This window comes from Neodiprion pinetum, chromosome 7, assembly GCF_021155775.2.
Source record: "Neodiprion pinetum isolate iyNeoPine1 chromosome 7, iyNeoPine1.2, whole genome shotgun sequence".
Lineage (NCBI taxonomy): Eukaryota > Metazoa > Arthropoda > Insecta > Hymenoptera > Diprionidae > Neodiprion > Neodiprion pinetum.
The window spans coordinates 11,495,929-11,513,673 of NC_060238.1; the positions used below are offsets into that span (position 1 = coordinate 11,495,929).

A 17,745-nucleotide genomic window follows, 5' to 3' on the forward strand; every position below is an offset into this window, starting at 1 on the left:
CGTGTTTAAGACGAGAAAGTTGGGCAAAAGTTATAAAAGTCAAACGTCATGGTCAAAAATCATCATTTGCCCGACACCTCTGACAACGTTTACACCGCCGACGAGACTGACACATCTGAACGTTTGGTTTCTCCAGAGCCTGGGTCTTCGATTACGTGGAAATTTCGGAAAATAAGAATTCGTGTTCGCTGCATCCTGTGTGTGTGTTACCATGGAAGAAATAACAAGAATACGGAAACCTGTGGTATTCCACAAATCGATTGCGCACTCTGAGATTCATGCTCATCAGCCGTTTGCATCATCCACCTTCCAGAACAACGATAAAATCCATATTGTTGTTCAAGATCAAGAGTTGTGTCTACTGCCCAGTAGAAGCTCTCTACACATTCATGGAAATATCACGAAGGATGATGGTGTGGCTGCGGTGATGGTTACGAAATTGATTAATATGGCCGTTTGTCATTTGTTTGAGGAAGTTCGCTATGAGTTGAACGGTGTGGAGATTGATCGAAATAAAAATGTTGGCATCACCAGCACTATGAAGGGTTACGTATCCTTGAGTCCAGGCCAGAAATGTAGTCTGGAGAATACCGGGTGGTCGAGTGGGGATAAGGAACTAACCGATGCCGCTGGAAATTTCGATGTTGTTTTACCGTTCAATCATGTACAAGGCTTCGCCGAAGATTACCGTCGAGTCATCGTCAATGCTAAACATGAGTTAATTCTCACACGTTCCAACACTGATTTGAATGCCGTGATTCAGACCTCAGCGACAGAAAACTTCAAAATCACCCTAAATAAAATCAAGCGGTTGTTGCTCTATATCAAACTGGCAGATAAACCGAAAATCCAGCTACTCAACTACATCGCCAAGGATCCGGCCATATTCATGAGTATTTGTTCTTGGGAAACGTACGTGTATCTCATGCTCCCATCAACAACGCAGCATATATGGTCAGTCAAGAAATCGATGCAGCTTGACAAGCCTAAATATGTCGTTCTAGGATTTCAAACTGCAACGAGAAACGAGTCGCTGAGAAATGCCAGTGTATTTGATCATTGTCGGATCATAGATGTGAAACTCCTTCTCAACTCACAGTGCTATCCCTACGGAAATATGAATCTTGACATATACAATAATCAATACGCCATTCTCTATTATATGTATGTTCCGTTTCAAATGACCTACTATAACAAAAAAGCTGAGCCTTTGCTATCGAAGCGTGAATTCATAAACCAAGCTCCCCTTATCGTCATCGATTGCTCCAAGCAGAACTAAACATTGAAAACTGGACCTGTGGACATTCGATTGGAATTTGACTCTGGCATTACGTTTCCGCCACACACTTCTGCCTACTGCATGATCTTGCATGACCGCATTGTTGAAAATAATCCGATTAGTGGTACTGTATAAAAATTGGTATAAGTTAATTTTGGAATAATAATATGTTTAATTAAGATGAATGTAGAAAATAACATGTATAATTTTATTCGTTAAAATTTAGAATTACATAATTTAGAATAGAATAAGAAGACTAAATGTATGAATAAGAACTGATGAATAAGAATTCTCGACCTTGTATGTAATCTATTATAGAGTCTTGGTGATCGGTCAATTAAGAAAACGTATTTTTATTTAACGTTTCAACGGTCAACGGGTAAACGTTAACTAAAAATACGTTTTTTCATTTGACCGATCACCAATACTCTATAATAGAAAACTGAATGTAATTGATGTTAAATAAAAAAATTGTTGAAAGCGGTAAAAACGCCATTCTCAACCTTCCTCTAGGGGTCATTTCCTGGAATTTGTTCGATAGATCTAGCGGGTTCTTACCCTATCCGATTTATACACGGCTTTCCGGCGCCAAACAATTCTCGACAGGAATTATTTTGTGTGTGTGTGTGTGCGTGTGTGTGTGTCAAATCCTATGAAAATAGCCATCTTGCGGCAAACCGTGAAAATGATCAACGGGGGGGGGGGGGGGGGGGGGGGTAACGCCGCGGATTTAGGGCGGAGCTGGGGGGGGGGCTAACGCCGCGGATTTAGGGTGGAGCTTGGGGGGGTGTAGCGCCGCGGATTCAGGGGGAGCTGGGGGCGGTAGCGCCGCGATTTTAGGGAAGCCAGGGGGGGGGTAGCGCCACGGATTTGCGGGAGGGGGGCAGGGGGGAGCTAGGGGGGAGCGCGCTATTGTGTGGTCCAGAACTCTCATATATACACTTTTTAGGAACAATAAAAAGTTTTTATTTTAATACATTATGAATCAAGATGATTCAGAATTTTTACGGTGTTTTTTTGTTATGCTACGTCGCTCATTCAGAGTTCGATTAATTAAATTTACTAAGAAATTTCCACGCATCACAATGAAATTATTTAAAATCTTAGCCATCAGTTCTTTTTCGTGAGTATCACAGCCTAAAATGGGTAGATACTTAGTTTTAGCTACTCTTTCTAACACTTTATGCATAGTGTCTATATTCACTGTTTCAGTACCGGCGACAGTCAGAACAATTTTTTCAAGTTTCTTCATCACTTTAAAGAGATTATCACTAGGAAATATCAATTCACCATTGCTCATCAACTCAATCACTTCATCACGTTGGGAAGAATTATCAGAACGTAAGGTCTCGATGCAGTCACAACACGGGGAGAATCGTTGAAATTTTCGCGCCATATATCCAGCGATGTAAGTTACTATACCATCACTTGTGGAAACAATATCATAATCATGATGATAATGTGGATCATCGCGAAAATCAGGATCTTCTTCTTCTTCGTCTTGAATATGGTCAGTGTTTTCTTGGCACTCATTATCTACAGACTTCTCATTTTCTGTGTCCAACACTTCATTAAACGGATGGTGATAATCCTGATGTGAATGTACATCTTTATGAATATCATCATCATCATCACTATCTTCATCTAAAATATTTTCAAATGGTTTTCTAATGAAAGAACAACCATTGTCCACAGCTTCTTCATCACTGTCTTCGTCAAGCACACTCTCAAAAGGTTTCTCAACAACAGAAAGATTTTGAAGAACAGCATTAGTGTTGATATCTCTGTGAGATAAAGTTTCATTGTTAAGAATCCCATTTTCAATAATAGCATCAATATCTGCGAGCTAATTTTTCTTCAACGCAGTTGCTGCGCCCAAAGATTCTTTTATCTGCATCAATGATTGAAGAAGCTCACCAGCAGTGACGTTTGACCCTTTCGGCTGGGTGACCAATGAGTAGAAACATAATAGACGGAAAACTTGGCTGAAAAAAATGATATCAGGATGATCATTACAGCGACAAACACTTCGCATTATGCCAAAGAATTTCTGAAAAAGATTTAAAGTTAAAATATTAAAATATCCACAAAATAGTAAATTATTTGTATCTTTGCTCCAATACATACTTCTAACTGGTCCTAGTTTAGGCGTGACGTCATTAAATAATCAAAGTTGCACTCTCCTAGCAAAAATTCACTTAACTGAAGAGTAGCTTGCAACGTAATTTTCAATCTATTCAGAATTGTTCGCTATTTGTTGTTAGCTAGTAGTTCGACCGAGCCGCGTGGAAGGAGTGGGTCGCTGTAGTCAAAGATGAGTTTTTTGGTTTTATTTTATATGTACATCTTATTCATTAGTTATTCTATTTACATATATACATGATTAACACAATGGTTGCCACGCGAGGGAAGGAGTGGTCTTTGTCCTGTTGAACCGCGGTGGAGGCTGTAGTGCGGATGTGCTGCGTTGAATGGGCTCGGTCTCGGTCCTTGGGGGCGGCGTATACCCGCTTTCCGGAGAGCTCGGCGGTGTCGGGGGGCGGCGATTCTCAGGCTCGGTGTTCTTTATCGGAGACTCCCACTCGCTATCCGACTGGGTCCTCTGGGTTGCAGTCGAAACGTATGGGCGCTGCGGTTCGGGAAACGGAGAAACCGCTGCTGGAATGCGTCTGAAGTAGCTCGGTGACGTCACTCGTGCTCTCCTTATGTCCCACAAGGAGAGTAGCACCGCCGGGGGTCTGGTGAGAGGCCTTCGGATGCAATACCCACGGAGCTGGAGGGTTGCTAGCTGTTGTGTTTCGATGTGGGCTGGCTGAAGCCAGATAAACAGGGTCCGTCATGCAGGAGGGCTGCTGTCAGGTCTGTCGTGTAACGTAGCGTAGCGTCGCAGCGTAGCGTCGTGTCGCAGCGTAGCGTCGTAGCGTAGTGTAGCGTGTCAGTTAGGGCGGTCAATTCTAGGCGAACCCGAAGTGTCCTGCCGATCGGTCCGATCGGTCGTCTCTTATCGCAGCCTCGGTTGGTCTTCAGCAGCGGAAGACCACGTTGGCTGATTACGCAACGCGCTCGGCTGCGTGGGTGGCGTGAGCGGCGCGCGTGACGTAACACTTTCTACTAGGTCGCGCGACTAGAAAGTGTGAAATGCTTGTTGCCTCGCGTAGGTTGTAAGGCGCGCGACCAACTAGTTGCGTTCACAATGTTGTTGTGAACACAGAGTACTCGGAGTATTGGCAAAGAAAAATTTTTCATTTTCTTCACTTTCACCATTTTCTATTTGCTTCTTTTTTCTTCTTCTTTTTACTGAGTTCTTTCTCCTCATTTGCTTTAGCTTCCCAAATTTTTAAATAACTTAAAACGTCACTTATTGCCTAACAAAAACAAAGTTTTTTATTATCATGTTTGTTAATTTTTTTGTGGTCACAATTGTAAAAGAATAAACAACAAGAAGTATTTGAATTGTAGTTATAATAAAAATATTCAAATTTGGAGGAAATTATGATAAATGGTAGACGTAGATCTTAGTTATAATAAGTCCCAAGCGTTTTTAAATGAGTAAGTCCAAGTTAGTTGAATTCGTCCATCCCACAGAGTATTGTTTTATGATAGTGATGGATAAAATAAATTTTCGAGATCGATTATGAATTGACCGTTAATAGGAGAAATGTCATAATTAGTTTGTAGTGTTTTTGAGCTATTTAATTTTTTTTCTACTCACACAAACTTTATGATTTGTTTCAGTTTTCATTCCAATATTTAAGTTCACAAATTTTGAATTCTTAATGTTCATAATGAGTATCTATTTAAAATTTCAATTTTCGCTCTATTACTGCAAAAAAATATTACAAGCTTTGATAATATATTCAATGTTACCCTTTTTCGAGGACACTCTGGATCTGAACGCAAAGCATCTGAAGGAGTATGTGAACTCATTGCTAGAATTAAGTTAATAACTTTTTCGATGAAAGCAATCGTAGAGTCACAATCTCTGAGTTCTTCCGTTCTATTTTTATATACTTTCATGTCAACTTGAATCTCTTTGGAAAATAACTGAAAACAAAAGATATGTTCTTAATCATTAAAATTTTAGAGAATAATTATAAACATTAGTATTGAAGCAATAAAAGAAATAAGTTGATATTTTCATTATTACCTGGTAGGCCAAAGGAATATTCATTTTTTGGTAACCTTCTGGATTCAAATGTTGTGGAGCTAATTTATGAGCAATTTTTAAATTTGCTTTAAGATAATTCTCATGAATTAACAGAGTTTCCTAGTGACTTTTTTTTACAAAACTATCTGGTGTCTACATGAAAAGAACAATAGCATCAAGTATCAAGAAAGACAATTATTTTCCTGATTACATATTTATCGTAAAAATTGATCATATATTCAATATAATAGCGTACTCAAAAAAACAACTTCTCCAAAATTTTCTTCCTAAAACATTTAATCAAATGTGGGAAGTCCGAAACAAACCATAGTCTTCGGTCGGAGTTGCATGGATGTTCGCAGCTACATTGACCATCTTTTATGCCAAAACGTGTCCTGCTCCTCGAATCAATTGTGCACCATCTGAGGTAACAACATCCACAAAAAACCCAGAATTTTCCAAAAGTATAATGCATTCTTTGAGCAATTTGTGGAGAATAGCACTGGTGACAGAATTTCTACTGAGGAAACTGCAAACAACTTGCACCCAATCACCTTGGAAAGGCTGGAACATGAACATTAGTGCGTGATTGACAAAAAAAAAATGAATTAAAGACTAATTTGCGTCTCATTTGCGGCAAATTATCAAGCAAATCAGACTTGCGCACTATGCTCGCTCTACGTTATTTTGGTAAATGGTCAGCACGCCATCCGCTTTTTTTCTGAAAACTTGGTGCGTCAAACAAAAAAGTTTAGCGACTAATTTGTTGTTTATTCACGGCAAATTATCAACCACATCAGAAATACCCATGATGCTTGCTGTGCGTCATTCTAGTGGATGGCGGGCTGCATACTCAAAGAGGTAGTATGCCATCGGCTTTTTCCTTGAAACTTGAGTGGAACAATGTAAAAATTTGACCACTAATTTTCGGGTCCTGTACGGCAAATCATCAACCAAATCAGAATTCCGCATGATGCTCGTTGTGCGTTATTTTGGTGGATGGCGGGCTGGATTCCTGAAAAGCTAGCACAACGGCAATTTTTTTTTCGAAAATTGAGTGCGACATAGAGAAAGTTTTTTGACTAATTTGAGGCTTATTCAAGGCAAATTATGAACTGAATCAGCTTTGCGCATGATGCTTGCAGTGCGTCATTTCGGTAAATGGCGGGTTCAATTTCTGAAAAGATGGCACGACATCCGCTTTAGTCTTGAAGCTTGAGTGAGACAATGAGAAAGTTCGACGACTAGTTTTGCGGCTTCTTTTCGGCAAATTATCAAGCAAATCTGAATCATGCATGATGCTTGCTGTGCGTTATTTTGTCAAATAACGTGCTGAATTCTTGGAAAGTAAGCACGCCATTCTTTTTCTTTTTGGAAATTGAGTGTAACAAAGAGAAAGTTAAACGACTGATTTGCGGCCTATTTACGGCATATCATCAACCAAATCAGAATTACGCATGATGCTCGCTGTGCGCATTTTTGGTAGATGGCGGGCTGAATAGTTTGAAAGTTGATACGCCGTCCGCTATTCCTCTGGAAAGTAAGTGCGACAAAACAGAAGTTCAATTTCTAATCTGCGGCTTATTTGCGGCAAATCATCAACTGCATCAGAATTGCGCATGATGCCTGCTTTCCGTCATTTTGGTAGATGGCGGACTGAATTTTTGGACACTTAGCACGCCATCTGCTTGCTTTTTGAGAATTGAGTAAGACAAAGAAACAGTTTGACGAATTATTTGCGACTTATTCACGGTAAATTATCAACCAAATCAGAATTACGCATGATGCTCGCTGTGCGTTATTTCAGTAGGTGGTAGGCTGAATTTTCAAAAAGGTAGCACGCCATCCGCTTCTCTTCTGAAAATTGAGTGCCACAAAAAAAAAGTCTTACAACTGATTTGCCGCTTACTGACAGCAAATTATCGACTGCATCAGAATTACCCAAGATGATTGCGGTGCGTTATTTTGGTAGCAGGCGGGCTTGATTCTTGAACAGATAGCACGTCATTCGCGTTTTTTTTTTTTGAAAATTGAGTGCATCGGAAAAAAAAGTTGGACGATTATTTTTCGGCTTATTTACGGCGAATTACTAAGCAAATTAGAGTAACGCAAGATGCTTGCTGTGCGTTATTTTCGTAGATGGCAGGCTAAATTCTCGAGAATCTAGCACGAAGTCCAATTTTTTTTTAAGACTGAGTGCCACATGAGAAACAGTTCATCGACTGATTGCAGGCTCACTTAGGGCAAATCAGCAACGGAATCAGAACTACGCATTAGGCTTGCTGTGCGTTATTTAGATAGAAGGCGGGCTAAATTCTTGAGAAGACAGCACGGCATTCCCTTTTTTTCTGGCAATCAAGTGCGACAAAAAAAAGTTCAACGAATTGTTTGTGGCTTGTTCACGGTAAATTATCAACCAAATTAGAACTACGCGTGAGGCTTGCTATGCGTTATTTCAGAAGACGGCGAGCTGAATCCTTAAAAACTTGGCACGCTATCCGCTTTTTTCTGAAAATTGAGTGCGAAAAAAGAAAAGTTCAACGACTGATTTGCGGCCTATTTACGGCGAATTATCATTCAAATCAGAAATACGCATGAAGCTTGCTGTGCGTCATTTTGTTAAATGGCGCTCTAAATTTTTTAGAAGTTAGCAGTCTATCCACTTTTCTTTTGGAAATTTAATGCGACAAAAAAAGGTTTACAAGTAATTTGCGGCTTATTTATGACAACTTATCAACCAAATCAGAATTACGCAATATGCTTGCTGTGCGATATTTTGGTAGATGGCGGACTTAATTCTTAGACACTTAGCACGCCGTCCGCTCGCTTCTCGAAAATTGAGTGAGACAAAGAAAGAGTTTGACGACTAATTTGCGGCCTATTTACGGCAAATCATCAACCATATCAGAATCACGCATGATGCTTGCTGTGCGGCGTTTTGGTGGATGGCGGCCTAAGATTTTGAAAAGTAAGCATGCCCTCTCCTTTTTTCTTGGAATTTGTATGCTACAATGAAAAAGTTCGACGACTCATTCGCGGCTTGTTTACGGCAAATCATCGACCACATCCGAATTACGCATAATGCTCGCTGTGCGTTATTTCGGTAGGTGGTGGGCTGAATCTTTCTAAAGTTAGCACGTCATCCGCCTTTCTTGCGAAAATTAGGTGCCACAGTAAAAGAAATTTAACGACTGATTTGCGGCTTATTGACAGCAAATTATCAACCACATCCGCGTTACCTTTGATGCTTACTATTTTGGTAGCAGGCGGGCTTAATTCTTGAAAAGATAGCCCGTTATTCGCGTTTTTTTTTTTGATAATTGAGTGCATCGAAAAAAAATGTTTAACGACTATTTTTCGGCTTGTTTACGTCAGATTACTAACCAAATCAGAGCAACGCAAGATGCTTGCTGTGAGTTATTCTGGTAGATGGCGGGCTGAATTGTTGAAAAGTTAGCACGCCATCTACTTTTTGTCTCGAAAATTGAGTCCTACACAAAAAAAAATTCAACGATTTATTTGCGGCTTATTTACGGCAAATCATCAATCATATCAGAAATACGCATAATGCCCGCTGTGCGTTATTTCACTGGATGGCAAGTGGAGTTCCTGAAAAGTTAAGATCGCCATCCGCTTGTTTGTTCAAAACTTGAGTGCGACGAGAAAAAGGTTTACAAGTAATTTGCGGCTCATTTACGACAGCTTATCAACCAAATCAGAATTACGCATGATGCTTGCTGTGCGATATTTTGGTAGATGACGGCCTAAAATCTTGAAAATTCAGCACGCCATTCCCTTTTTTTTTTTAAATTAAGCGCATCAAAGAAAAAAGTTTAACGACTATTTTCCGGCTCATTTACGGTAAATAACTGACCAAATCAGAGCAACGCAAAATGCTCTCTGTGTGTTATTTTAGTAAATGGCAGGCTGAATTCTCGAGAATCTAGCACTACGTCCAATTTTTTTTGAAAACTCAGTATGACATAAAAAACAGTTAATCGAATAATTTCAGGCTTACTTGGGGCAAATCATCAACCGAATCAGCACTACGCATTAGGCTTGCGGTGCGTCATTTTGATAGAAGGCGGGCTAAATTTTTGAAAAGTTAGCACACCATCTCTTTTTTTCTTGGAATTTGTATGCAAGAATGAAACAGTTCGACGACTAGCTTGCGGCTTGTTAACGGCAAATTATCAACCAAATCAGAATCACGCATAATCTTCGCTGTGTGTTAATTTGTCAGATGGCGGCCCCGATTCTTGAAAAGTAAGCACGCCCTTCGCTTTTTTTTGAAAATTGAGTGAGACGAAGGAAAAGTTTGACGACTGATTTGCGGCTTAGTCACTGTAAATTATCACCCAAATCCGAATTAGGCATGATGCTCGAGATGCATTATTCTGGTGAACAACGGGCTCAATTCTTGAAAAGTTAGCACGCCATCGGCTCTTCTTCGGAAGAATGAGTGCCACAAGAAAAAAGTTTAGCGACTGATATGCGGCTTATTGACAGCAAATTATCAACCACATCAGAATTACGCATGATGCATGCGATGCGTTATTTTGGTTGATGTTGGGATCAATTCTTGGAAAGTTAGCCCGCCATTCGCTTCGAGTTTGGAAAATTTGTGGTACAAAACAAAAGTTTAACAACTTGTTTGCGGCTTATTCGAGGTAAATTAATAATTTGATCAGAATTACACATTATGTTCGGTGTGCCTTATTGTGGACGACGGCCGGCTGAATTCTGGAAAAGTTGGCACGACATCCGCTTTTTCTTGAAAATTTATCGCGATAAAAAACGTTTGACGACTGATTTGCGGCCTATATACGGCATATTATGAACCAAATCCGAATTACGCATGATGCTGGCTGTGCGTCATTTTGGTTGATAGGGGCCTGAATTCTTGAAAGTGAGCACGCCATCCACTTTTTTTTTCGAAAATTAGGTGTGACAAAGAAAAAGTTCAACGACTTATTCAAGGTAAATTATCAACCAAATCAAACCACTTAAGATGCTTGCTGGGCGTTATTTCGTTGGATGGCAGGCTAAATCCTCGAAGAGCTAGCACGACATCCAATTTTTTTTGGAAATTAGGTGCGACATCAAAAACAGTTTATCGACTAATTTCAGGCTCATTCAAGGCCAATCATCAACTTAATTAGAATTACGCATGAGGCTTGCTGTGCGACATTTTGGTGGATGGCGGGCCTATATCGTGAAAAGTGAGCAGGCTATCCCCTCCTTTCTTGAAAATTGAGGGAGACAATGAAAAAGTTCGATGACTAATTTGCGGTTTGTTCACGGCAAATTATCAAACATATCAGAATTACGCATGATGCTCGCTCTGCGGTATTTTGGTAGATGGCGGGCTAAATTCCTAAGGAGCTAGTACGCCATCCGCTTTTTCTTCGGAAATTGTGTGCTACAGAACAAAAGTTCAACGACTTATTTGCAACTTATTCACTGTGAATTATCAACCAAATCAGAATTACGTATAATGCCTGCTGTGCGTTATTTTACTAAATGGCGGGCTGAATTCCTGCAAAGTTAACACGCCATCCGATTTTTTTCCGGAAATTGTGTGCAACAAAAAAAAAAGTTTAACGACTCATTAGCGGCTTACTTACGGCAAAACATCAACCACATCAGCATTACGCATTATGCATTATGCTCGCTGTGCGTTATTTCGATAAATAACCGGATCAATTCTCGAAAAGTTAACACGCCAACTGCTTCCGTTTATGGATATTGAGTGCGACGAAAAAACAAAGTTCAACGACTAATTTTCGGCTTATTCACGTCAAATTATCAACAAAATCAGAATCGCGCATCATGCTTGCTGTACGTTATATTGGTAGATTGCGGGGCTGATTCTTGAAAAGTCAGCACGTTATTTGCATTTTCTTTTGAAAACTGAGTGCGACGAAAAAAAGAGTTTGACGACTCATTTGCGGCTTATTTACGGCAAATTATCAACCGAATCAGAATGACACATGATGCTCGCTCTGCGTTATTTTGGTAGATGGCATGCCTAATTCTTGAAGAGTCAGCACGTCATCAGATTTTTTTTTTCAAAAATTGAATCTGACTGAAAAAATAATTTATTGACTAATTAGCCGCTCATTTACTGCAAATTATCAACCATATCAGATTCGGGCATGATGCTCGCTGTGCAATATTTCGTTAGATGGCGGGCTGAATTCTGGAAAATTTAGCTCGACATCCGCTTTCTCCTTCGAAAATTGAATGCGACAAAAAAAAGGTCAACACTTAATTTGCGGCTTATTTACGGTAAATTATCAACCAAATTAGAATTACGCATAAAGCTCACCGTGCGTTATTTTGGTATAGTGCGGGCTAAATTCTTGAAAAGTTAGCAGGCCTTTGACTTTTTCATTGAAAATTGAGTGCGACAAAAAAAAAAGATCATCGTCGAATTTGCGGCTTATTCACGGCAAATTATGAACCAAATCAGAATTGCGCATGATGCTTGCTGTACGTTATATTGGTACATCGCGCGCTAAATTCCTGAAAACTTAGCACGTCATTTGCATCTTCTCTTGAAAGTTGAGTGCGACAAAAAAGAAAGTTTGACGATTCATTTGCGGCTTATTTACGGCAAATTATCAACCGAATCAAAATTACGTATGATGCTTGCTGTGCGTTATTGTGGTAGATGGCGGGCTTCATTCTTGAAAAGTTAGCAGGCTATCTGCTTCTTTTCTGAAAGTCCAGTGCGACAAAAAAAAAGTCTCGCGACCAATTCACGGATAATCAATGGCAAATTATGCAATAGTCTGAATTAACATTCTCGACAATTGGCGAGCCAAGTACATGGACGTAACGTATGTTTGGTACAGCAGGTTCCGGAAACATCACATCGTGTGGCTTTGCTTCTGGACTTGGCGGTAAGTTGAAAACGTTGGGTAACATGGTCTGGTGAAAAAAGATTCTAGTGAATATAAAAAATGAGTACGTTGAAACATGACGTTTACCAAAAAAAGGGTTTATTCAGAAAATTTGAAGATGTTTCAGTACTTGAAAAATGTTAAGGTGAGAAACAAATTCAAAAGGTTTTAAGCTGATTTTGAAGATTTGTGAGTAGTCGTAAGTGTATTTCAAATCTCCTGAAGTTTCCTAAGTAGTTGGAAATATATTTAATTCCTTTGAACAATAGAAGTGAAGGAGTGTGATACATTGAAAAAATTCACGTCAGGTAGCAATTGGTATGACGACTTACCGTTTGTTCTCTGGTAAAGTGTATACGAAGGAACAAGACACTTTCCATCACTTGAGTTTAACTGCCAATGAGCTGGTCCAGGACTTGCGGTCCTATATAATGAACCCTTTTGTTCATGTTTTGCAACGTGAAAATGCGATATCTTAGGGTGGTCCCAATGTTCACCGAATGTCGTTATTTCGATTCGTGTAATTGTTCTGGTGCGTACCGCTCCACGCACACGGACAGCTTCGCGCGCACATACAAACATATGTACATCTGCCCTACCTCGGCACTGCAAATGATCATTCATTATCAACTTGTCAAGTATACGTGAGGAAAAATCTTAAGATGGAATCCACGAAGTGTTTGAGATTGATCGGTATCACGGACTCGACGTACAAAATCTTGGGCAAATCATCATCAACAGCGGAAATTCAACAATGCATAAAAGTTGAAAGTCAAAATATTCGGCTTCTTAACAAAATTTTCCGTAATGGTCGTACGTGGTACTGTGATAGATGTTCGACTCACTTTCAATCTGAAAGATGTTCAACAAAGCACAAAGTTTAATGCATGAGTTTGAACGAGACCAAAGTTAAACTACCCACAGAGGAGGAAAAGATAATGAAATCAAAAATTCTAAGCACAAAGAAACCGTTCCATTCTGGATTCACGCGGATCTTAAATGTGAATTCAATTTATCATTGGTGGGTCACATTTGCGAAAAACCGTTTACACTCACAATGTCAAACTTGTGATCACTCTCATTTTACTGGAAAGTACCGTAGCTCACCGAGGCTGTAATCTAAATTATCAGATCTCACATACTATCCGTGTGATATTCCATAATCTATCAGGTTACCATTCGCAATTTCTGATTATAGCATTGGAACCGAAATTGACGGTCACATTACCAAGCAAAGCTACGTTATTCATTATCGCGTTTCAAAACAATGTTTAGAGTTACGTTTAAAATTAGTCAAAATTCATCGAGTTCTCAAGTTCAGACAAACAGCGTGGCTTGAAAAATACATAGATTTTAATACAGATTTGAGAAAAAAATCAAACAATGAATTCAAGAAAAATTTTTATAAATTAATGAACAACGCTTTTTCTAGTAAGACAATGGAGAACGTTAGGCAATACAGAGATGTTAGATTGATTGTGAAATAGGGTGGAACGTACGGTGCCAGAGCTACTATAGCCAAACCAAATTCCCATAACTGTACTATCTTCAATGGAAATATGATAATAGTCGAAATGCGTAAAACGAGTGTCAAGTTGAATAAACTATTGTATGCAGGTTTCTCCATCCTGGACCTGTCTAAAACATATATCTACGATTTTCATTATAATTATGTTGAAACGAAATTTGAAAATCAGGCAAAATTAATGTATAAAGAAGATTTATCTTGACCTTGGAGATTTGTTGATTAAAGTTATTCTTGGATATGAAGGTCACAAAACAAAACACTTTTTATCGTGTTAACGTTTCGGCCCTGGTGGGGGCCCTCCTCAGAACAATTTTATTTAAATATCTGTCACGAACAAAATAAAAAATGATATACAAATAGGTTTGACAAAGTAAGACATATTGATGTAAATAATATGCAAGGTGTTGAAGCAAATATAAAAGAGAGATTACCTCATATGCGATAACACTTCCAATTACATAAATGCGTGTTGATGATTGAAGAATAAATAGAACAAAAAGGCAAAAACGACAAAATACGAAACACACTACGTTAGCGACACGTAACTCCCACGAATTCATAATTATAGTTGGTTTGTTAAAAGAATTGAAATACACAGCCGTTATGGTTGAGTCAAAGCACATGAGCACAGTGGAACGTCTAGTGTGTAGTGGGAAGAGGTCGATCTCAAAAGTTATCAGAGCAACGCAGAGTCAACGGGTTAAACGGAAAACAAAATTTTTTTGTGTTAAGAAGATAAAATCGAGAGCAAGCTCAGTCGGTAATGGACAAATTACGATGGTCGTATCACAGAGGTGTAAATATTGCTTAGGTGTTCTATGTCTTGTTTACGGTTGACAGAATTAGGATGTGCTACAATATTGCACATTTCCAACAGAAGCCTATTATAATACAAAGGTTCAACATCAATAATACTAGCTTGAGAATAGTTAAAAGAGTGGTCGAAATCGATGGCATGTCTCGTCAATGCGGTATAATTATCCTCATGTTCGTGGATATTGCGTCTATGTTCGGTTATCCTGGTGTGTAGTTGTCTACTAGTTTGGCCTATGTAAGCCTTGTTGCAATGATTGCAAGGTATTTTGTAAACTACACCCGAGCGATTGACCAGGGGTAGGGGGTCTTTACCCGAATCAAACATCGAGGATATATCATGTGCGCATTTACCCACAAATTGAATTTTGTATTTGGAGAATGTTCTATTAAGAGACTCAAACAAACCCGCTACATAAGGGATGGAAATATAGTTTTTTTGAATGGTCTGTGTAGTAGTTGTATCGAGATTGTTGTTAGGGCTGGTAGATGCCAAGATGGAATCATATTTGAACTTTATACGTTTGTTAAGCAGGCGAGATGGATAGTCGTTCTTAAATAGTACCTGCTGAATCAAGGACAAATTGTTATTGTGAAATTCCATGCTTGAGAGTCGAATCGCTCTGTCAACTAAGCAATTGATCGTTCCAATTTTGTATGATTTGGGATGGTGAGAATGGTAATTTAAATACCTTTGTGACCAAGTAGCCTTGTGGAACCAATCAGTTTTAATGAGCTGATTGTCATTGATAATCAGGACATCTAAAAAGCTGATTTGGTGATTAGACTCTAATTCGGACGTAAATTGTAGTCTCGGATGGAAACTATTGAAAACTGAAAGCATTTCTGCGACTTTATGCGAAGGGACAGCTGTAATTATGTCGTCTACGTATCTGAAAAAGAATGAAGGCTTGAAGTCTAGTTTATTAAGACAGTGTTGTTCAAGGTCATCCAAAACCAAATCAGACAAAATTGGAGAGAGCGGTGAGCCCATAGGTAAGCCAAACGTTTGGGCATATATGTTGTGGTTAAATTTAAATATGGCAGCCTTAAAACATATTTGTAATGCTTTTAAGAGTTCATTAAGTGGGACCGGAATTTTGTCCACCAGCTGATGCCAGCGCTGTTTGACAGCGTTGATTGCCAGATCTTGTGGTACATTAGTGAATAAGGATATAACATCCAGTGAGACTAAAATATAATCAGCTGGAAGACGAAGGTCCCTAATAGCATTCACCAACGCAAAACTATCTCTTATCCGTGACAAAGGTGGTATGATGTTATTACCTATCCATTTACTAAGGAAACGAGCCAAATTAATCGTCGGACTATCAGTGAAGGACACAATGATTCGTACCGGTGTATCAGGTTTATGGATTTTCGGTAATCCATAAGCTCTAGGTGGTAGACAATCCGTTTTAGCAATTTGACGTCTTAATTGATTAGAGATGAATTTGCTATTGACCCAATCGGTTGTTAGTTTTTTTACTTCTTGTTGCAAAGTAGAAGTGAGATCATATCTAACAACTTTATAGGAATTAATGTTAGATAGTTGTTGCAACATTTTGGCCTCGTACATTGGTTTGTTCATAACAACAGTCTTGTTTCCCTTATCCGCTTTCAAGAAAAGCAAGTCCTTATTGTTGTTTTGGAAGATCTTGGTTTCTTTGATTTTTTTGTGAAGGACATTCTTATCGGCGTTAAGGGGAGCAGGAGTGTTAATGAACTTTTTTATTGTATTGGTGAAATCTTGCCGAGCCGTATTGCGAGAATTAGAAGGAATGCAGGAGATCTTTGATTCAAAATCCGATATGAGTTTATTGGTTGGAATGCGGTTATTCTTGAAAGGAATGCCATATTTAGGTCCCATTTTTAGTACGTCGATAACATTGGCCGGAATCTCGGTGCTACTGAGGTTTACTAACCAATTTTCAGAGGTCGTGTCAATTGGATTAGAATTGAGTCGTTTTTTGTTACTGATCAGACTAGCCAGTTTGTTGATATTAGCCGTCTTGTAAGCGTTGAAGGCCGGTTCTAATTTCAAGTGTTGCGTGTCGAAGAATTTCGCTCGGGTGTAGTTTACAAAATACCTTGCAATCATTGCAACAAGGCTTACATAGGCCAAACTAGTAGACAACTACACACCAGGATAACCGAACATAGACGCAATATCCACGAACATGAGGATAATTATACCGCATTGACGAGACATGCCATCGATTTCGACCACTCTTTTAACTATTCTCAAGCTAGTATTATTGATGTTGAACCTTTGTATTATAATAGGCTTCTGTTGGAAATGTGCAATATTGTAGCACATCCTAATTCTGTCAACCGTAAACAAGACATAGAACACCTAAGCAATATTTACACCTCTGTGATACGACCATCGTAATTTGTCCATTACCGACTGAGCTTGCTCTCGATTTTATCTTCTTAACACAAAAAAATTTTGTTTTCCGTTTAACCCGTTGACTCTGCGTTGCTCTGATAACTTTTGAGATCGACCTCTTCCCACTACACACTAGACGTTCCACTGTGCTCATGTGCTTTGACTCAACCATAACGGCTGTGTATTTCAATTCTTTTAACAAACCAACTATAATTATGAATTCGTGGGAGTTACGTGTCGCTAACGTAGTGTGTTTCGTATTTTGTCGTTTTTGCCTTTTTGTTCTATTTATTCTTCAATCATCAACACGCATTTATGTAATTGGAAGTGTTATCGCATATGAGGTAATCTCTCTTTTATATTTGCTTCAACACCTTGCATATTATTTACATCAATATGTCTTACTTTGTCAAACCTATTTGTATATCATTTTTTATTTTGTTCGTGACAGATATTTAAATAAAATTGTTCTGAGGAGGGCCCCCACCAGGGCCGAAACGTTAACACGATAAAAAGTGTTTTGTTTTGTGACCTTCATATCCAAGAATAACTTTAATCAAAATTAATGTATCCCGACACGGATAGTTTAATATACCACTTCACCGTCCCCGATATTTACGAATGCATGAAACAGGACTTGGACAAATTTGATACTTCTGATTATCCACCTGATAATGT

General features: G+C 38.9%; 2 protein-coding genes across 2 annotated transcripts; one reads left to right on the forward strand and one right to left on the reverse strand.

Moving 5' to 3' along the window:
• The first annotated feature begins 211 nt into the window (after window positions 1-211).
• Window positions 212-1,279, forward strand: LOC124223661 (uncharacterized). Its single transcript, XM_046635886.2, has one exon. The coding sequence runs from the start codon at window positions 212-214 to the stop codon at window positions 1,277-1,279; it is 1,068 nt and encodes a 355-aa protein (XP_046491842.2).
• A 13,355-nt stretch (window positions 1,280-14,634) lies between these two features.
• Window positions 14,635-16,776, reverse strand: LOC124223662 (uncharacterized). The gene has a single exon (XM_046635887.1). It carries the CDS (start codon window positions 16,774-16,776, stop codon window positions 14,635-14,637), a length of 2,142 nt encoding a protein of 713 aa, XP_046491843.1.
• Window positions 16,777-17,745: the final 969 nt, after the last annotated feature.